This window comes from Alnus glutinosa, chromosome 4 (genome assembly GCF_958979055.1).
Source record: "Alnus glutinosa chromosome 4, dhAlnGlut1.1, whole genome shotgun sequence".
NCBI lineage: Eukaryota > Viridiplantae > Streptophyta > Magnoliopsida > Fagales > Betulaceae > Alnus > Alnus glutinosa.
The window spans coordinates 28,638,862-28,663,316 of NC_084889.1; the positions used below are offsets into that span (position 1 = coordinate 28,638,862).

Sequence of the window (24,455 nt, forward strand, 5' to 3'; positions counted from 1 at the left end):
GGTCATTCTACCTTAGTCATTGAGCCAAGCATCGACGACAACGAAACCGAAAGCTCAAGCCTCAGAAGAAAGAAGCCGATTCACAGAGAGAGAGAGAGAGAGAGAGAGAGAGAGATGGCATTGCAGTGGATGATACTGACGTACGTGGTTGCAGCAGAGGCCTCCGTAGCTCTTCTGTTAACCCTGCCTTCACCCAAGCTCATCAAGGATCGTCTCGTATCTTTGATTTCGCTAATTCTGCAACCTGCGCTCTTCATCGTCCCCTTTGCCGGCTTCCAGCTCCTGGGTGGGTTTTTTTTTTCTGCTCTCTCTTTCTCTCTGATTATATTTTGTTTGCGTTTGCTGAGAATTCGGATCTTATTATGGTTTGCGCCTGTTATGGCTTTTCAGAAGCTGAATAGAGGATTGTCCCATTTTTGGTTGATGAGAAAAATTGGAGAATTTGACTTTTGATTAGCGAAATTTGATAATTTGATTTTCTTTTCGTTTGTCTTTTGGGTACTTTCTGGGTCTCCAAAAGGGTGATGACTGTGATGAGGAAAAGGGATTTGAAATGGTTTCTGAAGATTAGGAGTTTTGTGTTTTTTATTCTTGTTTGTTTGCAGATATCTACTGGAAGAACGAGCATCGCTTGATGTGCACGTCTGACATCTGCACTGCTGCTGAGAGAGACCGCTATGAGAAATCCGTAAGCTTGTCTTTCTTTTTGTTTTTTCTTTTTAAAGTTGGAAATGGAATTTGGTAAATGTTTTCTGTGTTCGTTGATTGTGGAAAGTGGGTAATTGGTATACTTTCGATACTTTTCTGAGTAAATTACTGTTATTGTATTGAGAATGCTCAAAATTTGTGAATTTTAGATGAGATAACCATAAGACTTGTTGTTGGAGATGCAATATGAAATAAGTCTCAGTACTTTTGGAAGAGTAATGGATTAATGGAGATTTTGGAAGCATGAGGTGCACTTTGAGAGTTGCCGGGGCTTTACTAAGTTGTTGGCAAATTTAAATTTCTAAATTGAATTTTCGCAAGTACCATGAGTAATAGGGGAAAAAGAGGCCCAAGTTAGAATATATGTAGAGGCTATGTAGGGTAGGACCGTATGAGATTTGAGACTGATGGCCTTTCTTTTATTTGTTTTCTTTTTTTCTTGGGCGTAAATGAGGATATTACAATTTTTGTTTTGCTTCATATTGTTAAGCAATTAATTTTCAAATAACTAAGAATGTTACAAATTGAGGAATTCAAAGCACTGTATTGAAACATTTAAGTGAGTTAATGATGAATTGAGAAAGAGTTTTGAACACCTGTTGCCTCTTGAAGTTTTATAAACTGCTTAGCTTCAGATATGCTTTTAGAGCACTCCCAATGGCTTAGCCATTTCCTTTTTTTTTTTTAGCCAAAATGGCTAAGAAAGGGCCAAAAAACACATCCATCGGATTAGCCATATTGAAATGCAAAATGGGTTGATGAACAGTGTCACGCCACATATGGATATGAAAAATGTGCAGACAGTGAGAAATGTCAAGACTTATCTAAGGGCAAAAATATGAAAATTTAATTTAAGATAGGATATGAGTATTTAAGTTAAGATAGAATATGAGAATCTTACAGTTCATGTTACTTGCATAATTGGGTATGTATTATAATGGGGATGATGGAGACAACCATGCTTCCATTCTAGACCTTGAGTAGTGACATGATTGATTTCTGTAGTTCTCATTTACTGTTGAATTAGGGACCTGTTATTGTAAATTGGTACACCTACTAATAAGTCATCAAGCTGTGACCTGAATCAGGGACCTGTTATTATTCTTTCCGCTAAGTGTGCTTGAACCTTATGCTATAAAATTGTAATCTTTTTGACTTCTCTGTTCATTAATTAGGACAGGTGTCTCCCAACCCACAGTGTCAAATATATTGGCTTCTTTAGATGATGATAGAATTTATGCTGTTTCTTTGTTTTTGACATGCTTTTTGGATGTGGTTTTGGAAAAGAGGAGAGGGGTCTCTGATATTGCAATAATATGCTTAGTAAAAAAGATTTTCTCCATTTTGAAAATGTATTTGTCACTTTATTTTTTAGGAGTGTTAAAGGATTAATAAGAAAAAGAGACAAGTTGTAATGATAAGAGATTATGATGGACTCTTGACGATGAAAGGTATTATCAAATTTAGTCACGCCATGTAGATCTTAGGATTGATCTAGACAGTGTAAGGATAGGGAAGCAACAAATGGGGATAGAAGTTAGAGGTATGTATGATAGGAGAGAAGAGAAAGTCGAAAAGGTTTGAGAGAATTCTAGTTACCCCAAGTAGACCAGGATATTCTCTGAAAATTCTGAATTATTACTCCAAAGTCAAATGTCTCAAATAAGCTCACAAGTCGGGCTTAAATAGGTAAATGAAAGCAAAAACTACCAAAAATAGAGAAAGTAACTCTTGAACAAAATCAAACTACTAATCAAAACAAGGATTCTGCCAAAAACCTGGCTAAATCTAGTAACAATATCCCTTCTAAAACGGTAATTGAAATATTTCCTAACATGACAAAAAAAAAAAACCATTCAAACCCTGATTCAAAGGGGAAAACAGTAGAATTTGAGGCCTAGGCCAGGACATATGTGCCAAAATAAGCTTTTTGAAGTGGGTTCTTATGCCCGATTTTGACGCAAAAGTTATGCTCATTTTACTGTACGTTGCACCTTGTAAAAATGACGCCTAATCATGCCGATTCTTGCCATTCTTGTGCTGGTTCCCTGTGTCAAGAAATTCCAGCACCATCAATTAACTTCTGACAACTCAGCATCAACTATGGCTTCTGCATCACTTGATAGAACGGGATGGAAGGAGTTATTATAATGCCGCATAATGTATGTGCTATTTGGTTGATTGACTTAAATACAAAGATGCAGTTTTGGACGTATGCAAGACAGAATGCGCTAAATATACAACCTCCTATATGGGAAAATCAAGGGCTCTATTTGTTAAAATTCTTGTTTTCTGTATTTTGTTTCCTCTTCCCAGAACAAAAAGATTAACAAAGAACCCAAATACAAAATACTCCTAAAAATACAAAAGCAGTTTTTACCTTTTATGTTACATGAGAGCACACTTTCAAATAAGAAACAAAAATACACCCCCCAAAACATATTAACAAACAGAACCATGAATTTTGTCAACTTTTTAATGATAAGAAAATTGAAAGGAACAGAACCAAATGAAACTTTGTTTTTTATTTCATGGAATTCTAATTCTTAAGAGTTGTGTTCTTAAAATGTAATTTTAGGGAGAATAGAGATTTTCATTCTTAAAATTTATTAAAGAAAACGGTATCTTGTTAGAAAGAACTATGGTTTTTTTTTTTTATGTGATTTTAAAAAGTATAGCATTTTTTCAGGTAAAAGAATTAATAACAAAAACATACTTGTTTAAATCTGGTTCCCAGCCATGTTGGGTCCTTTTTTTTTTCTCTCTCTTTTCAAGATACCGGTGTTTCCCATGTCACCGTGGTTTAGTGTGATGCAGATTTATGGCTATATGACTTATCTGTACATCTGTAATCTTTCATAAGCTTACCTTGAGTTGTGGTTTGCAGATCTACAAAGCTCAAAGGAATGTCATTCTCTGTGCTGCATCAATCCTTCTCTATTGGTAATTGCCCAGCAATCCAGTATCCTTGTCCTACGAGTCTGCAATTCATTGTCATCTATGGTTTTAAATGTCTTTGAATGTGCGTGCAGGACTGTGTACCGCATTTGTAAGTATCACAAAGAGATTCAGAGCTTGGAGGAAGTGGAGAAGAGGTACAAGGAGCAGTAGATTTCTTATCCGTGTCCTATTAAATTAGTTGGAGATGACTGAGTTTTTATCGTTTGACACACTCTGTAGAACTGAAATTGTCTCCAATAGTTGTTCTTATGATATGAATCTCATGCATGTCCAATTACCGCCATCTATGTGCTTGTGGCATGTTCTTTTTATAGCTCTAAGCTGCTATTTGTTTTCAGTTGATTGTAAGACATGGCTCCTCTTTTGTTCTCCTTGCAAAGGAAACGATTAATCCACCCTCTTGAGCTTTTGAGAAATTTGCGTGCCTTAAGTTTTCTAATTTTTTATCATGGTCGAGGGCTTGGATGAGGTTGATGTTCTAGAAAAGTTGTTGAGTGCTGGAGAGGAAGATGCATCATGCATGAGATTTTCCCAATTCTCTCCCTCCATCAATATAGGTTTTTGAGTTTGTCAAGGATTTGGAGTGGGGCATTGGGCTGGATTTAACATGGGCTAGGTAATTCCATTGTTGACCCGCTTGAAAGATCCTTTGCTGTCACCCAATCCATGATGGATATGGACAGAAATTTCCTCTAAGCGTCTAACTCAGGTATATAAAATTGTCATGTGTCCCTTGAATATGTGAAAAACGTGTGCTTTTGAAAAGGGGTTCCTAAATTATTGGGATAACTTCACAAAAGGGTACTGAACTAGCAAAAGTCTCAAACTTGGGTATCCAAATTTTCAAACGTCTCACTTAAGGGTATTTCATTAGGATTTGTTGTTAAATCTTGCAAAAAATTTTAAAGATTCGAGCACGAGTATTTTTACAAATTTCGTTAAATTCTAACAAACACTTAGATCCTAGCATTTTTTTTTCTAAAAAAATAAGGATATTTTGGGTACTCCGTTAGGATTTACTGTTAAATCCTAACAGAGTACCCTTAAGTGAGACATTTGAAAACTTAGATACCCCAATTTAAGACGTTTGTTAGTTCAATACACTTATCTTAAAACGGTATATAATTTGATACTCTTTTTTAAGTTATCCCTAAATTATTCTTAAAAAACAAAGGACCTTAAAAATGGGTTTCAGGTCAAAATTAATGGTTGCAGTTCTATTGAATGGGATCTTAATATAATTATAAAAGATTGAAGTCATTAAGAATGACTTTGAAACGTTTCCCTTTTATTTTGGTATTTAAGAATGCTTCATGAACAAGTGGGTTCTCCAATCAATGAAGGAGAGAGGGGCCTTTTTTTTCTTCCCCCCACCTTCCATGACAACTTCTTAATATACCTGTGCAGTCGTCTAATTCTGCTCTTGCAGTTGAACTTCATAAATGTAAAGAACCCACATTATTTTTTGAGAGGAAAGTCACAAGGGAAGCAATCCCATTAATTTACCTCTCCAACTTATGGTGTAATTGAGATCGTAATTTCGTAGACAAAAAGTATGATTTTAAATCAAATCACAGAAAATGAATTGTTTGACAATTGCAATTTAAAAAATGCAGAAATATGTTTTTTCAAATCCCAGATAATGAGATATTTTTTTTTAAAACGCAAAATTTTAAAGGCTAAAGAGCATTAGCAATAGATTCTCTATATTGGTTCCATTCCTTATATTTAGAAAAACATGAAAAACACCAAAAAATCTCCCACAGTAGATGCCCTAAATATGCATGAAAGCCTTGTGAATGTACAGTAATTCCCTAAATATACATGGGCATTGTACATTCATAAGATATTATTTTAATATAAAAAAAATATTTAATTGATATAAGAAAAAAAAAAAAAAATTTTAAAATCGTTATTTTAAAATTATATTTTTTGCGATCACAAATTCAAGCTGCCCCTAAACAGAGTATTACTTTGAGTCTCCTTGAATACTCTAGAGTCTATGGATGCACCTTCAACCATACACGTAAACACGTTTTGAATTATTTCTCTTTTCTTATACTTTTTTTGGTATGCAATACTTTTCTTCCTGGTCTGACAGAAAACAGTGCCCTCTTCTTCTCACATGAACGGCTGCTTTATAGTTCATGTAGTTAAAATAGGATTTGGATTCATCCGGCGCAATACTTAGGATTTACACCGGCTGCAATAGCTTTGTTTTTGGGTCATTCATTTAAAATCAAAGGGCCAAATTGCAACAACATAACTTTTATCATTTTTGCAATCGTAATCTCAAACTTGGAAAAAAATGTTAATTTAGGGTATCCATCTTTTTTTATTATTATTATTTTTTTTTCAATTTCAACCATTCTTCAGAATTTTCTATTAAATCCTGTTAAAACTCTCAAAATACTTGTGTTTAAAAAATTTTAAAAAATAAAAATCAAAGATTCAAGCATGAGTATTTTTGCAAATTCCGTCAAATTCTGACAAACACCTAAATCTTAGCATTTTTTTTTTCTAAAAAGAAAGAGAGCTATTTTGAAAATTTTGACAGAATTTAAAGGAAATTTTGAATGGATTATTGAAATTGAAAAATGAATACCTTAAATTGACAATTTTTAAAGTTTGATGTCATTATTAAAAAGTGATGAAGTTTACCCAACCATTAGGGTAGTTCGACAGCTCCCAAGCTAACCTTTAAAGGTGGCCAAACCACTTCCTTTGACTTTCATCAACCTCAAGTCAAGCCGACCTTTGGGGGGTGGTGGAACTACCCCTTTAATTTGGCCTCAACCATCCTCAAACCAAAAGAGGTGGTTAGGCACGCTTGCAACACAACTCTTTTTCTTTTTTTTCCTCTTTATGCTATCGTGATTTAGATCGTTCATTTTAGATAAATGACTTAAAAAAAAAAAAAAAATTACTCAAATATCTATTTTATTGGGTGCCGGATCTCATTCAAGTAAATTAAAAAGTGCATCTACCAAGTGACACATTGAAAAAAAAGTGCAAAGCCCCCGCAATATGTCGGAGTCATACATTGCCAAAAAGTGGGAGAGCCACACCCACACCTTGCCACAATGTGTCAAAGTCATATTCTAGCACAATTTACAACATTATGTGGTGCCGTCCGTGTCATTTGATGATACAATCTTGAACTTCGTCGCTCACTTCTTTACCATCTCATAGCATACACCTTTGCTAAGTCTCTAAATTGTTGAGTTGAGTGAGTTTTTTCACGTGCTAAGTGTTACGTGAACTGTTAGGTCTGTTCGTAAGAGATCGACTTAAAGCCTAGAAGTAGAACCATGTAGTTTTTAGAAGATTCCGCCATCTTTTACCCGGAAAAGAAACATAAAAGAAGATGAACAGCAGAATTGTAATAGATATACACCATCTTGATGAACAAATGGAGTTAGGTCCTTGGTCATTGGCCTTTTACCTTTGATGTGAAGGATGGCGTGTGATGATTGCCAATGATGGATGGAAAATGAAAGATCCACCACCACTACCACCACCACCACCATTCCATGATAGATAAGGATATAGGAGTTTGGAACTCAATCACGTGATGTTTATGTTGTCTTATGAAAGGGCTCACATTCAATGCATTCACCCACACTTGCCCTACAAACTCAAATCAATCAGTGCTTCATCACTTTCAGATGGTAACAACCATTTCCCATGTATGGTGTGACTTTATTTTCTTATTTTTCCAACAAATTATAAATTCCATTTACTTGAGATATACAAATGAAACCAGAGCTTTCAATTACTTCTATTTTCTTTAATCATAACTTTTTTAACTCCCATCTCTTTTAGTATAGCTAGCAGAAGAAGATAGTGAGAAACAGGATATATACTGCATTGATCCAATACTGATGAAAAATCTTGACACTTTCACTTTGTTATTGAATAAAACTTGAAACCTCAAAATTGAGATCTGATACATATATAGGCTGAAAAAAAATAAAAATTAAAGTTACTTTGTTACGAGGAAAGAAATAAACCCTAATTTCACTACTCCTTCCACATGCCAGGTTTGCACCGCTTTGGCACGGTTTATAACAAAATAGATTGGGATCCTGATCCACTCTTATTACCTGTCCGAATTGTTAGCAATTTGACAGGTGAGTCCCATATAAGGTATCTCACATTATTTGTTCATGTTGCTAACAATTCGATCAAGTAATTGCCGTGATCCTTATTCCAACAAAGTAGTACTAGTTCCATTCCGGAGTAGACTGGATTGTAACAAGAAAATACTAAAAATATAAAGAAGTTCTTTTCACAATTTCAAAAGGACCTTTTGAGATTCTTGAAATCTACAGACTCAATGCATTCCAAACCAGCTCTGTAAGGATTCAACAGTTTGAGAAGCTCAGTTGCTTTCTCCTTTGTTCCATCTCCACAACCAACCTGAATGACTAATAAGAGCTTCTGAAAGGCACCAACTTGAAGAGCCTCTACCAGAACTCTTCCTTCATTCCTTCTTCCATATTTGCAGAGCTTCAGAATGGCAGATATTGAATACACAGTCGCCGACTCCGACACCCGCATGATTTTCTTCACCAACACCGGCACTGTCAGGGCATTACTTTGAGCCTCTTCTCTCCCTTCTTTGCAGCTGCAAAGCCCGTCAAACACACCCAATGCCCTTTCACATATGCTTTTCTCGGAGTCAAAAATAATCTCCACTAGTGAAGAAACAAAACCCATCTTAACAAATGCTAATTTGATATTCTCGCTGGAAGAAGAAACCAGGTGGAAAATTACCATGAGCGAAGCTTTTGTAATAGTTTGACAGATTTGCTTTCTAACGAGCTCAACTAGTATTTCATTGATTCCCTCAATATCCGACAGCTTCTCCACAAGCTGTTGATCACAAGAAATAAGCTCTTTCAATGCTATTATGGAGTTTTGCTTTGGTAAAATATCTCTGTAGCTCAAAAACCAGACCATGCAACGTAAAGAAGCTAAAGATCCCAAGGACTTCTGGGATTCTTCATCAATTGGAAACATCCAGATCAGTGCCGACAATATCTCTTCCAACACTCTGGAATTCCTCGAAACAGAGTCATTTGAAAATGCATCAAATGCGGCGGCTAATGTAGCCGCCGCTCCATTTGCAACGATGCAGCGCCTATTACGTCCACTCTCGGCACCCCATCTCTCAATTGTCTGAACCAATTCTAAGCACCTCTGTTGCTCCACGCGCCGCGCCGAAGCTTTGACGGCTAAAAGAATATCGGAGACCTCGATGGGCGTGACCGGTGTTCTGGGTGTTGGGATGCGTTCAACTCCGTAATTTCGATTCTCCACGCACCACTCTTGGATCATTTTCCTGAGAGTGTGGTTAGGAATCTGATCAAAACTCCTCAGAACCTGATTCGTTGCCGGGCAGATAAAATTCCCAGCTTCAAGCCAGGTTTCGATGCTTTCGCGATCATATGTAATCCCAGAAGACAATGTCACCGGATCCTTCATCAAATCAAGAGATATCGGGCATCGGAAATGATTCGGGATCACCAGCTCTACGTCGGGATGCTTGTTGCCGGCATGGCTGGCGCTTCTTCTTCTTCTCCAAAAAACCATTTGTACACGAATTAAATCTGATCAAACCAAGAAGAGCAGCAAAGATTAATTATGAGAAATATGTTGTTTTCCTTCTTGTTCGTGAAAACTGTGAGGGAGGTAATGGGGTTTGCAAGTGCTTTATATATAAAGGTTTGAGGCTTGTTCTGGCGGTGTTCAAAGTTCAAATGGGACGCCAAGAATTTAAAAGAAACGTTCAAATTGAGAGAGCGAGAAAGAGATGGTTTGGTTAGACGTATTAGAGTGAGATTTTGAATATTGACCGTTGAAGGTTTGAAACTATAAACCCAACCGTCAAAGGGGAGGGGGGCGGGGGGGGCAAGGGGTAAAAGTAAGCCCTTCAAAAGCACAAAAGTAAACGAAAGATTCAGTCTGAAACTCTGAACTGAGCAGGGATTTTAGAGTTTTGACCCTTTGACCAAGACTCCATAATCCAAGTCCAATCATCCTCATCACCTTCATTTGTGTGCATCTGGAAAATCAACAGGAGAAACAGCCGGTTGGTTATACACAGGAGCATTTTCATAACTTCACACTATGTGAAAATATGAAAATATTCATGTGTATAAAGGATCGGTTCCTCTCCAATTCTTATTTAACTAGAGAAAATTCTGGTCCAATTTGTGTGAACTACGTCTAGCCATCTTAGCTAGGAGCCTTAGTTCTGGTTTTTAGTAACAATGTTCTCGTTTGACAGTGCTTTTTATTTTTATCAAAATAAAAATAAAAGGTTTAATAAATAATTTTAAACATAAAATATTCATCAAATACTCAAAATTACGTTCACCTTTATATTACGTTAAAATACATTTTTAACGAAGAACGAGTCTGATATATGTAGGTACCATCAGGGATGAAATCAGGATTGATTTTCATTAGAGGGTCAAAGGCCATTAAGTCTAATTTTGATAAGAACCCAATCTAATTTTTAAACATATATATTGAACTATATTGTAACAAACATTTTAAGCAAAATTTCAAAACCGATTAGGTCATGTCTCTCGAGTCTCCCTGGTTCTGTTTCTGGGTTGAAAAAATTGTACAAATTCAATACTAAAATTTGAATGCAACAATCGACATTGAAGAATTGGGTTGGTGTGACATATATAACTATTCTTGTCAAATTGAAATCCACAAGAATTAGCTGCCTGAATTTAAGTAGCTAATATGAAAGAGCATATATAAAACTCATCTGTTCAAGTAACTTTTGAACTGTCGTCCGATTGACTCGGACATATAAATTCCAAATATACTCTCTTACGTTAACCACTCAAATTACTAATCAGCTAATTGCAATAGATCTCAATAGATTTTTGTCGGGTCATTTTGCAAAAGAAGTTGTATGCCTAAAATAATTGGAATGGAAAGTTAGGGTTCACAAAGCAATTCTCAAGGATCTCGACTTATCACGGGTTCAATCCTGTATAATTTACTTGGGCCGGCCCCATGGTAAAATCCTGTTCAATGAAATCTATCATACTTTTCCATTAAATCATGCTTTTCCTCGAAAGAAAAGACAAAAGAAAAGAAGAAAACAAAACATGAGGGTCGTGGTCAAAAGCAAATGAGAACTAATGCTGACCATTTGATCTTCCTACCCCTTTTTTAAAGAATAAAAAATAAAATAAAACTTCATTTATTAATATTAATTTTTCTTCACTTTTACGATCATACTTATAAATTTTAAATTATCAATTTAATGCATCTATTTTTTTTTTTTTAATTGCACTCATCCGTTAAAATTTTTCGTTAGTGTCAAAATTCTTAAAATAACTTTCATTTTTTTTAGAAAAAAAAATGTAAGGATTTAGGCGTTTGTTAGGATTTAATGGAATTTACAAAAATACACGTGCCTGAATTTTTGAAAATATATATATATATAACGGAGATGTGAAATTGAAATATTGATACACTAAATTGACACAATTTATAAAGTTTAAGGGTATGATTGAAAAAATGATGAAAGATCAGACGTAAGTTAAGTTATTCCTTTTTAAAAAAAAAATAATAATTGAAGAGGGAGAGAGGTTATAGGGGGATCTTCATTCTCTCTTAACTAATAGTTATAATGTGATACTAATACAACATAAGAGCATACTTGATGAATAAAATTGTCTTCCAAATTGTAGGAAAAGCGCCAACGATATTTACGCTATCACTTCTAAATGACTAATTAAATTACTTAATAAGAAACTAATGTAAAACTTATAATTCACGCACTCAATATGAACAATCCACCTCCCCAATATGAAACAAGCTTTTTGAAATGTTATAACATATCTTTTGGTATAAAGACTTAACAAGGACTAATGAAGAAAGCGAACGGCATAGTATATATCGTACCTTGTAAGAGCATCTTTAGCAACATGATGTAAAATATTTAACCAAAAAGTGTAATTTTCTACTTTAACTACTGTTTTTTCTATGCACACTCAAACATATCTAATATTCTCTACGTACTTTCAAATATTATTTATTTTTTCTTTCCTTTACTATTATGTTCTTGCCAACACTCATATTTTCAAAGCAGCCTCCTCCATTTGGCCACCAACACAGAACACTCAACAACCAAGAATTCCTTTGAATCTTGAAGTGCTCAAATGTTATACTCTACAAGAACATCTGTTGGAGGAGAAACATGCTTCATATTATCTAGATATACATAATATGGGGGTTTTAGTTAATATGCTCTAAGTATGATCAAATATGCCTGACAGTTTGAAAATGGATGACACCCAATTGATGCATAGACTAAAAAATAAAGTTAACAGCATGTGAGAGTTCAAGTTGATGGAAAATGAATGATTTAATCATTGAATTAAAATTTTAATACTTCTTCTTATATGTGGGTCCAAATTTTTTTTTCAATAAATGGAAGATTTAATTGGAGTGGTATGGAATTAGTAGTCAAACTAACAGCACTAGTTCCCAATAACCTATTTCCTTCTTTAAATATAGAGAAAATCTTAAGAAAAAAAGAAAAAAAAAAAAAAAAAAAAAAAAAAAAAGGAAGAAGAAGAAGAAAAACAAAACAAAACTACAAAAAATCACCGGCAACAGTTTCTCTATACATTTTTTAACATAAAATATTTATCTCCTCTCTTAAAAATGTGTTGAAATTTTGTAAAAACTGTAAATTGTATTTTGTAAAGAAATAATATTTAAATAGTATAGGAAAAAATAATTGAAGCGATTATGAAATGTATTTGAATAGAGAAACAAAAAGTAATTTTATTCTCTAAATTTAAGTAAAATCGAAGAAAATTGTTGCTAATACTCGTTCCACTACTTTGATTGCATCTTAAAATCAACATTATTTCAAAAGTCTCAAGCAATAGGACAAGCAACTTCCGAAGTAAATATGACATTCTTTGCATTTATGAGAACAAAGCTTCGAAATTAGAGGCAACCTTTTTTTCCTTGGTCACAAAAAAGGAGCATAATCCTCTGTTTGTTTGCCGAGAAGACGGAGGAAAATGAAGGAAAACAAATCCCAAAATCCAGATCAGGAGGCATTGCAATAGACTCGTGCTGGGTTTCACATTTTCTTAGCGAGATCTGCTATATATCTTTCTCATGTTTTTCTCTCATCCTCCCTATTTTTTAAAATCACCATTAAACCTATGAGGCCTATATGAGGGATCCACATAGACCACACATATCTAATGATAATTTTCAAAAATAGGAAGGTAGAAAAAGAACAAGAGGAGGAAATAAATCATTTTTCTCTTTCTCTGCAGCCAAACAAGCCACAAAAGGAAAACCTAATCCCGAGTCTCACGTTACCAAGTTCAAATCCTAGATAGAAAAGCCAAGTTTAGTGAATGTGACATTAAAAAATGGAGTAATTCTAGAAGTCCATCATGTGTCACTCTTATGTTTATCTAAAAATGATGTGGCTTTTAAAATCACCATTTGATCAAAATTTAATAGTGATCAATTATAAGCTCAATGGTGATTTGAAAAGCCACCTCATTTTTAGTTGAGCACAAAAATAACACGTAATGGACTTCTAAAATTACTCCATTTTCTTAGCAAGGACTAATTTATCTATGTGGATTCTGAAAACCGAACAATATAGACTATGAAAAGTAAACAAAAAAAAAAATCCTGGAATTATGGAAGACTCCTAAAATTATTTGGTATATTTTGTGGCAAATTTTTTTTTTTTTTTTTTTGCCAAAAAAGATTAAAGTTTTAGGGAAATGTCCATGAGCACACATGGAAAGCTTCAAATTTGCTTGCTCAGTTATAAATATTATTATATTAAGGAAGAGCCAGTCAACCCAACGGGATTGAATTGCTTTAATTCAGTGGTTGATTTGTATTCTTATTCTTTATCCGTCAACTACTTTCAGGGTCAGTCTTAGAATGTGAAAGCTCCATCACCATGAAAAGGGGTTCTAACTTTTTGCATATTTCATACATTAAAGTTGTAGTTGAGCTTTTAATATGATTTAATATTCGTTTTAATTTATTTTTTCTTGCATAATATTGTTATTATTGGAAGAATCTGTATCATGTTATGGAGTAGCTGTTGTGTCTTATAGATTGACTTACATGGAAAAGATGAGACTGAAGTTGCAAGACTTGGTTTGTTTGCAAAAGATTCAAATACTAAGCTCTTTCTTGCCCTGGCTTTTGTGCTCCTATGATCTTTTTGCTTTATCATGCTAGATTCAACTGTCCTAATTACATAGGTATGAGAATTTTAAAGATCGACGTGTGTTCTGGAAATTTGAATGTCATTTTCTATACAAACAGATGTTGATGCTTTTTCTTTTTTCTGTTTTTTTTTTTTTTTTTTTTTTTTTTTTTTTTTTTTTTATTATTATGAAGATGATGGCGACAAATGATACCTGGAACCTCGCCATTTTCCACTTCCAGTGGAGGACCAAGAGCTTTATCAATCCTAATGACATTGATAGCAGTCTTGTTTTGTAAAAGCGAACCAAACTTGAATCCAAAAAAGACATATTGAGTTTCATCTCTTCAATGAAACTAGTTCAGGAGACCAAGGTTTGAGAATAAGCAGAGAACCTCGGACATTCCAAGGACCTTAATGCAGAATCCATTCAACATATATGGGAGTGTTGTGGTACAGTAAACAAAAACTTATCAGAAGCTAAGATTTCAATTTCAAGAGGATTTGCAAATTTCCAGACAGCAACCAAAGTGTCACAAACCCATTGAGGATGATGAGGTTTAATTGAAGATAAAAGTTTGCCTATCAACTCAAAAGTAGCTTGTTTAGGATGTTATATTGGCACAGATTCCATACAAGCAAGATCATCCCAGCCAAGAGCTTCAGTTTTATTAGTAAAAGGTTGGAGGTTGATTTGAGAAGTGGAAGGAAAGCACTGACAGCAGCAGGAGAGATAAAAAGTCTTTTGGAATTCTTTCCTAAAGGAGAGAAAGCAAAAGCTCAGAAAGCAGATGAAAGAACGCGTCGCTAATACGTTGAATTTTTTACTTTTTTTGTTTTAGCGGCTCGCATTAGTCACTTGATTGAGAACAACTAACACTCATACATCATTTAAGTATTCAATCAACAAACACTTGAACACAATACTCACATTAACCAAAGTTTCGTAACTACATAAAAAAAATCACCCAAAAAAAAAAAAAAAGGAAAAAGGAAAAAATACAAGATCAATCTAGTCTCTGTGGTCAAATTCTGTTAGTGTGCTATGTCATCACCAATAAAATGATAATACGTGTCACTCTTAATAAAAAAATAATAATAATAATAATAATATATTAAACATAATTATTAAAAGCTTAAAAAATTATTTAAAAAAAAAAGAAAAGAAAAGGAGGTGGCTGCCGAAGTAGTTAGAGCAGATGAGGCTCACCACCGTGATGTCAACCCCTTTGCATCTGTAAGTATTAATTAGCTCATGTTGACATTCCCCTTTTGGCTCTTCTATATGTTTATGGTCTTTTTGTTTTGTTGCAAATATTGTATTGCAGGACATACAATAGCACCGAGAGCCTATAATAATCTTGGTAGTCTGACCTGAGTTTAACACTTGGAAAAATTATAATTTGAATTTCTATAATAAATAAACGCATCATATTCGGTCCAATCGATGACAAATCAAAGGTGAGTTGCTAAGCAGATCATTGAAATCTATCGAGTTGGTGAGCCTCACAATGAGGATGTGCTATTACAGAAAGGGAACTCCTCCAGCATTTACAACAAATCTAACAACTTTACTCAGGAAAGTTCCCCATCTGTGTCGAAGAACAAGATACACTGTACAGGCAAGCAAATTATGCCAAAAAAAAAAAATCACTATCTTGCGAATCAGAATGACCTTATTTTGAAATCACTCAACAATGCCGGACTTGCAAGTTTAATACAGCATCTTTAGAGCCAACTTACCTCACTTCCTCTGCTCAGCCATGTCATGGGTAAGTAAAAAATATCCACCAGATTTTCAGAGAAAAATGGCAGCACGCCCCAGCAAAGCAGACAGATCATTCCTGTCTAATATATGGAGAGGAACTCATTTCTGTACTGTAAAACGAATCATCCCCAGTGATTCCATAAAGATTATTGTCATCCTTTTCTTCATCCCACTTGAGGACCTCCCTTGTGTACTTGAATGCCTCATCAATTGAAGCACGCTCCCGAGCTCGAGTCTGCCCGACGAATAACTTATCTCTGCCCAAGAAAGAATATAGCTCCTTGAATTTGACTGCCACATAGTGGTATGCTTGCTGTGCAAGGGACTGATAGTTGTGATGGGGCTTCAAAGGGCTGAAGTCCCTGAACCACTCACAAGCTGACAAAGGAACCCGGTTTAGCTTGTCTTCAAAGACATCATATTTGTTCAGCAGGAGCACGAAAGGGGTGTCTTTGAAACAAGGGTGCCTCACCAAACTCTCAAACAAATCTCTGCTTGCTAGCATTTTATTACGAAGAGGACCAGTACCATGGGACCACATCTGATCATAGTCACCCAAGGGAACACAAAATATCACTGCCCTCACATCCTCAAACATTTCCAGCCATTTGCAACCATCATGCAGTCCTTTGGAATTTATGCGAATTAGTTGGTATCTGTGACACAAAATAGAAAGAAAACATTAAAAAAAATAAAAACAAAAAAGCCGAGAAAACATGTGACAATTTGTATAGAAGGAGAAAAGAATCAAGGTTTTACTTGGTCAAGGGTGGCAGGGATTCTAAGTTCTCATTGTATACTTCAGACATGGGGCTTCTATCATCAAATGAGAATTCCATGAAGGAAAGCCCATTGCTCTGAGTGACTCCCTCTGCATATAAAATGTCCCTCTCTGAAGGTTCATATTCATTGCTTGATATCTCTATAGCCTGTAAACAGCAACACACCAACATCACCAAGATTATAAAATGGAAGACTGAAAAACTAGTTGTGTACAAGAACAAAAACAAGGCTATTCAAGCTTGCTGACTCATCATTAAATCAACTTCATCTATTGGTAAGAGAGACCACATCTCATGCCTAGGTACATTACACTGACATAGATAAGAAAATGCAGAACAGACTGAAAGCAATCACCTAATCTGGAAGCATTGAGACAGCTGTTCCAATCTTTTGATCCTAAAATCTTGGTATTCCAAACCAATATCTAAACATTGTGATAGATGGAACTTGATAATACAGTCTAGTCTGATTACATCACTTTTTGTAATCTGGTTATGTTCAATATTCGAATGTATAAATGCAGAGATTTAGATCATCCCTGAACACAAAATTATAACAATATATATATATATATATATATATATATATGTAAGAATGTGTAATTCCAACAAAGATACAAATTTGTATGAAATATTGGATTTGTTAGTCATCAACCAAAGGGATTCAGATCACAAATGGACCAACTCTTTTGGCACATATCTGGCTACTTCTTCCAATTACATTAATTTATATATGTATATAAATGCAGAAGGAAAAGTGAAAGAACGCTAAAAAAGCGCAAATGAGCACAACCCTAGTATACAAAAAGTACACAAGAGAACCCCCTCATCAGGAGGAAAAGATGAACACAAGTTCAAAATAAAAAAACTGCAAAACTAGAAAAAAGCGAGGATATCCAAGTATATAACGTGTCCTTCGTATCTCAATCACCGACGTCTCAACATCTTCAAAGCTTCGAGCATTCCGCTCTCTCCAAATGCACTACATTAAACACAACTGAGCCAGCCTCCATACTACGATAATATTACCACGCCCTACCAGACCTCCCCAACACACCAACCAATCTCTCACCCTTCTAGGCATAACCCAATCAACACCAAAATAATTGAGGATAGAGTTCCACAACTTTCTTGCTACTTTACAATTAATCAAAAGGAAATCAATTTACAATTAATCAAAAGGAAATCAATGGACTCCCCACTCTTCTTGCACACAAAACACCAATCAGAAGGTGATCAATGAACCAGTCTAGTACGAGATTGGGAGGTTGATGTAGTCTTCTCTTTTTTTTGAAATGTTATGTGTTAAAATATTAAGTAAATGATTAAATTTATGTCTTCCTATCAGCTTAAGCTTTTGGGACAAGTGGTAACTCAACTGGTATTAGAGTCATGGTTAGTTTCCTGGGATGAGTGTCTGGAAACGTCAGTCTCAATCTAAAGGAATGTCAAAAGACTCATGACACATATATAAACCACAAACCAAATATCTAACATTAAACATCCCTCTCTTGGAAGGGCCCAGCATAGCTTGTCTGCATCTCCCTGTCTCAATCTAAAGGAATACAACAAATTAAAAAAATGAAGTAAAGGCGTACACTTCCCAATTGTGAGCCGTTCTAATAAAGCTTACAATCCACTTATGGGAATCACTAGATAACACTCAAGTACTTTGCACAAAAGCATCCTGTACACGAGTAATACCATACAAATCCAAGAAAGTTTCCTTAAGGACCTGAGCCCTACACCACATGTCAAGCCAAAATCTAATATTGAAGTCATCTCCATCTCCCACCTCAAACCTAGTATGACTAGAAAACTCCCCTCAACCACTTGATAAGAACCCAAAATTAGGGCTCAAAAGGGACTTGTTATTGATAAATCATTGATACCCAGTTTGTAGGCTAGGGTTACATTTATAGGATAATTTGATGCGTAAACAAGGAAGGGAACAACACTACAAGGAATGAAATAAGATTTATTGGCTTGCCATATTGAAATAGGCTGAGAAGGAAGTAGAAGGGAAAGTAGCCGTTAGGGGAGAAAGCCGGATTTGGAAACCCAGTCTTGGCGCCAACTGTCTCTAGCCGCCTGCCTTATGTGGATCCTCAATCATTGGAAACCCTAATTATCCTAATTGATAGCTAGGATGTCGGAACCTTAATCGTTATTTCTCCTTCTTATCATTCCCACCCTCTTGAGATCAACCTTGTCCTCAAGGTTGGAAGTTAGGAAAACGTTCTTGGAGGGAATGAGCTTCCTCCCACGTGGCATCCTCCGGGGGTAAGGTGGTCCATTGGACGAGCACCTGAGTGATTGTGCGGCCTTTCTTGCGGACGTGGCGCCGATCCAGGATGCGGGATGGTGAGACCTGCAATGTTCCTTGATCATCAAGGTTGGGCAGCTCCTGAGCTGGAACGCTGGTACGTCCGATGACCTTCTTGAGGCATGAAACATGAAACACCGGGTGGACAGCCGAGCCTGCTGGAAGCTCCAGACGATACGCAACCTTGCCGATGCGGTTAAGGATGCGAAATAGGCCATAAAACCGAGGAGCCAACTTCATGGATCGGCGGGTAGCAATTGTACTCTGACGATACGGCTGGAGGCGGAGGAACACCAAATCACCGACAGCAAATTCACGTTCCGTGCGGTGTTGATCCGCTTGCTGCTTCATGCGGTTCTGAGCCTCCGCGAGATGCTGCTTGAGTGTCCGAAGGATGCAGTCCCGGGCGAATAATGTGTCATCCACTTGTGCTACCGTGGTGGTGCCGATTTCATAACCTACCATGGGCGGAGGAGGGCGCCCGTAAACTGCTTCGAATGGGGTCATCTTTGTCGCAGTGTGGTAGGTGGTGTTATACCAATATTCTGCCCATGATAGCCACTGGACCCACTGCTTGGGTTGCGTACTAACGAAGCACCGTAGATATGTCTCGAGACAGCGGTTAACCACTTCCGTTTGCCCATCGGTTTGAGGGTGGTACCCGGAACTTAGTTTAAGTTTAGTACCTTGCAATTGGAAGAGCTCCTGCCAGAATTTGCTAGTGAAAATCCGGTCGCGGTCGGACACGATTGACTTCGGAAGGCCATGAAGTTTGATAATGTTGTCCATGAAGGCTCTTGCCACGGATGTTGCCGTGTAAGGGTGTTTGAGGGCCACAAAGTGGGCTGCCTTAGAGAGTCTATCTACAACCACCATGATCACGGTGTAGCCACGAGAATTCGGGAGGGCATCAATAAAGTCCATGGATAGTTCGGACCAAATGTAATCAGGCACAGGTAGAGGTTGCAGTAGACCGGCTGGGGACAGGGTCTCGTACTTGTGTCGTTGACAGACCTCACACTCCGCAATGTAGGTGCGGATATCCGGCCGCATGTGGGGCCAATAGAAGAGCTTGTTCACGCGCTGCACCGTTTTTTGGTAGCCGGAGTGGCCTGCGGCCGGACTGGTGTGTAGCTCATCAAGGATAACAGTACGCCATGGAGAGTTCGGGCTGATGACGATGCGACGATCGTATTGCAATAGCCCGTCCTGCACAGAATAGTGTTTAGCCATAAAGTGATCGTGTTGCAACTTACTGATTTTGGCCTGTATCCAAGGATCCTTCTTCAAGTCCTCCTTCATCCGGTCTAGCCAGTCCAAGTGGATATAAGAGATGGCAGAGAGGGAGACAGATTCCTCTTGCTGGCGGGATAGGGCGTCCGCCACCCGATTGTCGATCCCTCTTTTATACGAGATGGTATAATCGTATCCGAGAAGTTTGGTGAGCCACTTTTGCTGTGCTGGGGTCGTGGCCCGGGCATCCAAGAAATGTTTAAGGCTTTGATGGTCGGTCTTGATGATGAAGTGGCGGCCCACGAGATACGTACGCCATTTTGTAACCGCATGGATGATTGCCGTCATCTCCTTCTCGTAGGTGGAAAGCCCAAGGTGGCGCGGTGCTAATGCCTTGCTTGTGAATGCAATAGGTCGGTTTGATTGCATTAAGACAGCGCCAATACCAGTTCCGCAAGCATCACTTTCGACCACGAAGGGCTGAGAGAAATCCAGTAAGGCGAGGACGGGGGTGGTGGTCATGGCCTTCTTAAGAGCGTTGAACGCTTCCTCAGCTTCTGCAGTCCAAACAAAATTCCCCTTCTTGAGCAGGGCGGTGAGAGGCCTGCAAATCTTCCCATAGTCCTGAACAAATTTCCGGTAGTACCCTGTGAGGCCAAGGAACCCGCGCAATCCCGTGACCGTTTTTGGAATGGGCCAATCGAGCATGCTACTGATTTTGGCGGGGTCCGCTGCAACTCCTTCCTTGGAAATGATATGGCCGAGATACTCCACCTGCTCCACCCCGAATGCACACTTGGAACGTTTGATGAAAAGCTGGTGTTGTTGCAATTGCAACAAAGTCGTCTCCAGATGTTGAAGGTGGGTCTCCAGGTTTGGACTGTAAACCAGGATATCATCTAGAAAAACCAAAATGAACTTGCGTAAGAATGGGCGAAATACCTCGTTCATCAAATGTTGAAAGGTCGATGGTGCATTGGTGAGGCCGAACGGCATGACCAAGAATTCGTAGTGACCATCATGTGTCCGGAAGGCCGTTTTTTCAACGTCCGCTTCATGTACGCGAATTTGATGGTAGCCGGAACGGAGATCGAGTTTAGAGAAGTAGCATGCACCATGTAATTCATCTAGAAGCTCGTCTATCACTGGGATAGGGAACTTATCCTTGACCGTGACCTGATTGAGCACTCGGTAATCCACGCACATGCGCCAAGTGCCGTCCTTCTTGCGCACTAGCAGGACTGGGGAAGAATAGGGGTTGTGGCTAGGCCGAATTAGCCCAGTCTCGAGTAGCGCCTTGACTGTTCGTTCAATTTCATCCTTCTGCACGTGGGCATACCGATAGGGGCGCACGTTGGTGGGAGCACAATTCGGCAATACCGGTATTTGATGGTCATGTGAGCGTCGTGGGGGCAGCGTCACGGGCTCCGCAAAGAGGTGGCTGAACCGGTCCAGTAGTTGATGCAGTTGGGGTGCAGTCGGATGGCCCGCCGCAGTGATGGTCTGGCACTCAGTGTCCGGGATCCATCTCGGTTGGATCAGTAGGCTGTTCACCGGGCTCTCCTTTTTCCAGACTTGCTCCATGGAACGAATTCCTACTTCGTGGACCGGCTTGAGTTGGTTGCCCATCACCCTATACCTCTGTTTCTCCACTGTGAATTCCATACTCAAATCCGAGAAATCCCATAGGATGGGCCCTAGGGTGCGGAGCCACTGAGCGCCCAGCACCATGTCACACCCTCCGAGCGGCAGGATATAGAAGTCAGCCGAAAAGGATAGCTGTTGTAGTGTCACCCGAACACCTGGGCAACAACCGGTGCTTCTCAGCTTGCCCCCATCGGCAATTCGGACCTTCAGTATTGCATTACCATCAACTCGGCAGAGAAGGTGTCGCACCACTCGAGGATGCAGGAAGTTGTGCGTGCTCCCTGAGTCGATCAATGCTGTGAGCGGTTGTCGCTTGATGTACAGCGTAACGCGCATGGTTCGTGGAGTCGTTTCCCCCGCCAGGGCTGCCACTGATATCTCCAATACTTCTGCTGGTTCAGCGTCCTCAAACACGTCTTCGGCATCCTCTGTCGTCGTGTCATCACCTTCGATGAGGAACAACACCTTCTGTTTGCACCTGTGTCCGGCTTCCCAACGCTCATCACAATTGTAGCACAGGTTCTTGCGTCGCCTTTCAGCAGCTTCCGCAGGGGTCAATCGTTTGACCGGTGGAGTCTTCGGAACAGCCGGGACCACGGAATGGGTTGGCTTGATGGATTGTTTGGGCGGTGGCTTGCGGTTCTGCCTCTCCTCTTGTAACCGGGCGAGGCCGATGGTCGAGGTGAGGGACGTGGGTCTAAACATCTTAACGTTTAGTCGAATGTCTTCCGTCAACCCACCGATGAAGCAGCTGATCAGGAACGGCTCGCTCAAGCCCGAGACCTGAGTGGCTAGCTTCTCAAAACTCGGTCTGGTACTCTCGAATACTACCCATCTGTTGTAGTTTTGCCAGAGCTTCCGCAGAGTCTTCATATTTTTTTGGCCCGAAACGGGTTAAGAGGGCCTTGGCAAATTCCGGCCATGTGGCCATGGGGTTGGCGGTTGTCGCCCACCGATACCACTGCAGGGCGTCCCCTTCCAAATGAAAAGAAGCAATACGAATCTGTTGGAGAGCCTGGGTTTGGTGGTACTCGAAGAATTGCTCCGCCCTGTAGAGCCATCCCGCCGGATCGCTACCATCAAAGCGAGGAAAATCGAGGCGTAGGGCCCGGGTGTGGATGGAATTGTCACCACGTCGCTGCTCATGGTTGGGCCCGGTACCGGAGTTGTATTCGGGCTCAGGGTTGTGTGGGGGAGGCGGTGGAGCCCCACCTTGGACACCCCCGGTGGTTCTTCCGTTGCTAGACTCGGCTTCCATTCGTTGCACACTGGTGGACAGCCAATCGCACTTCTGGTTGATGGCGGCCATGGCTTCCGTCATTTCTTTCATGTGTTGCTCCGTTCGCTCCATGAAGCGGGTGAGATGATCCGAATCCATCCTTTGCTGTTTTTGCTTGCGTGTATGAACCATACACCGGATCAGAGGAGCTCTGATACCAGAATGATAAGAACCCAAAATTAGGGCTCAAAAGGGACTTGTTATTGATAAATCATTGATACCCAGTTTGTAGGCTAGGGTTACATTTATAGGATAATTTGATGCGTAAACAAGGGAACAACACTACAAGGAATGAAATAAGATTTATTGGCTTGCCATATTGAAATAGGCTGAGAAGGAAGTAGAAGGGAAAGTAGCCGTTAGGGGAGAAAGCCGGATTTGGAAACCCAGTCTTGGCGCCAACTGTCTCTAGCCGCCTGCCTTATGTGGATCCTCAATCATTGGAAACCCTAATTATCCTAATTGATAGCTAGGATGTCGGAACCTTAATCGTTATTTCTCCTTCTTATCACCACTCTTGATATTTTTCCGTAACCCTATCTTGTACAACCCCCATGGACTTCATTAGAACACCACCCACCCTACGAGCTTGCCATATTTGGTGCCCGCTACGACTCTCCACAAGGCCTCTCTCTCTCTCTCTCATGCAAATAGCGCCAAAGCCACTTCCCCAAAAACCACCCACCCCATGTGATTGCCATATTTGATGTCCACTACTACTCACCACAAGGCCTCTCCTCATGCAAATAGCGCCAAAGCCACTTCCCCAAAAGAGCATAGTTTAACAAAAGAAAGTTTTGGACCCCAACCCTCCCTCAAAAATCGAGAAACAAACCTTGGACCAGCTGACCATGTGAAATTTGAACTCATCACCTAGCCCAACCCCATAATAAGTCCCAATAACTTCTCTATACGATTGGTAACACCACCAGGAAGGGAAAAAAAAAAAAGACATGAAATACGTAGGCAAATTAGAAATAGTGCTCTTGATTAAGGTAATCCTTTCATCATTAGAAAAGTACATCCTCTTCCATCCCACCAAACGGTGCTCGATCTTCTCGATAACAACTCTTCGTTTCGACGTAGAACAGTTTTTGCAAAACATTTTCAACATTTTTCGGCTGTTTGGCTGGGACTAGAAAACTTGGTCAAAGTAAGAAAACTTCGGCTCCCTCCCCAAAAGTTTGCCTTATTTTCATATCAATTCAAAAGACAATGGATGATCTCTAACAATCTTTACCAGATAGCTTTAGTCATTTGTCTTTCGCAACACCAACTATGGCTAATCACACCAAGACAAGTTATCAACCCAAACAAGAAGCTAGATCATTTACTAGCCCAACCACAAGTTAGGGTCCGTTTAGGTTTACGATTTCAAAAAAATGATTTAAAATAACGATTTTAAAATGTGCAATTTGAAAAAATGATTTTTAAAAACGCAGTTAAGCGTTTCGCAAAATCGCAATTTAGCATTAAAAATTCTACATTTTCAAAAAAGCAGCATCTTA

The 24,455-nt window shown here is 38.7% G+C and overlaps 3 protein-coding genes across 3 annotated transcripts in view; 1 reads left to right on the top strand and 2 right to left on the bottom strand.

Moving 5' to 3' along the window:
• Positions 1–4,085, top strand: LOC133867509 (uncharacterized). Its single transcript, XM_062304310.1, has 4 exons — positions 1–286; positions 606–688; positions 3,596–3,651; positions 3,741–4,085. Exons 1-4 carry the CDS (start codon positions 115–117, stop codon positions 3,817–3,819), a joined length of 390 nt encoding a protein of 129 aa, XP_062160294.1. The 5' UTR covers positions 1–114; the 3' UTR covers positions 3,820–4,085.
• A 3,466-nt stretch (positions 4,086–7,551) lies between these two features.
• LOC133867035 (U-box domain-containing protein 21-like) lies at positions 7,552–9,361 on the bottom strand. Its single transcript, XM_062303706.1, has one exon. The coding sequence runs from the start codon at positions 9,265–9,267 to the stop codon at positions 7,969–7,971; it is 1,299 nt and encodes a 432-aa protein (XP_062159690.1). The 5' UTR covers positions 9,268–9,361; the 3' UTR covers positions 7,552–7,968.
• A 5,945-nt stretch (positions 9,362–15,306) lies between these two features.
• Positions 15,307–24,455, bottom strand: part of LOC133866951 (extra-large guanine nucleotide-binding protein 3-like) — a 30,339-nt gene continuing 21,190 nt past the window's right edge. The window contains exons 7-8 of the mRNA XM_062303615.1: positions 16,440–16,609; positions 15,307–16,336 (exon numbers count right to left, since the gene is read on the bottom strand). Of these exons, the coding sequence (XP_062159599.1) occupies positions 15,751–16,336; positions 16,440–16,609 (756 nt within the window). The 3' untranslated portion in view covers positions 15,307–15,750. The remainder of the gene's footprint in view (positions 16,337–16,439; positions 16,610–24,455) is intronic.

Bases quoted from the DNA above. Each gene is read 5' to 3' on its own strand.
- LOC133867509 (XM_062304310.1), top strand. From the start codon at position 115: ATGGCATTGCAGTGGATGATACTGACGTACGTGGTTGCAGCAGAGGCC. The intron at 287-605 runs GTGGGTTTTTTT...GTTTGTTTGCAG, and splicing joins TGCCGGCTTCCAGCTCCTGG to ATATCTACTGGAAGAACGAG. The intron at 689-3,595 runs GTAAGCTTGTCT...TGTGGTTTGCAG, and splicing joins GAGACCGCTATGAGAAATCC to ATCTACAAAGCTCAAAGGAA.
- LOC133867035 (XM_062303706.1), bottom strand. From the start codon at position 9,267: ATGGTTTTTTGGAGAAGAAGAAGAAGCGCCAGCCATGCCGGCAACAAG.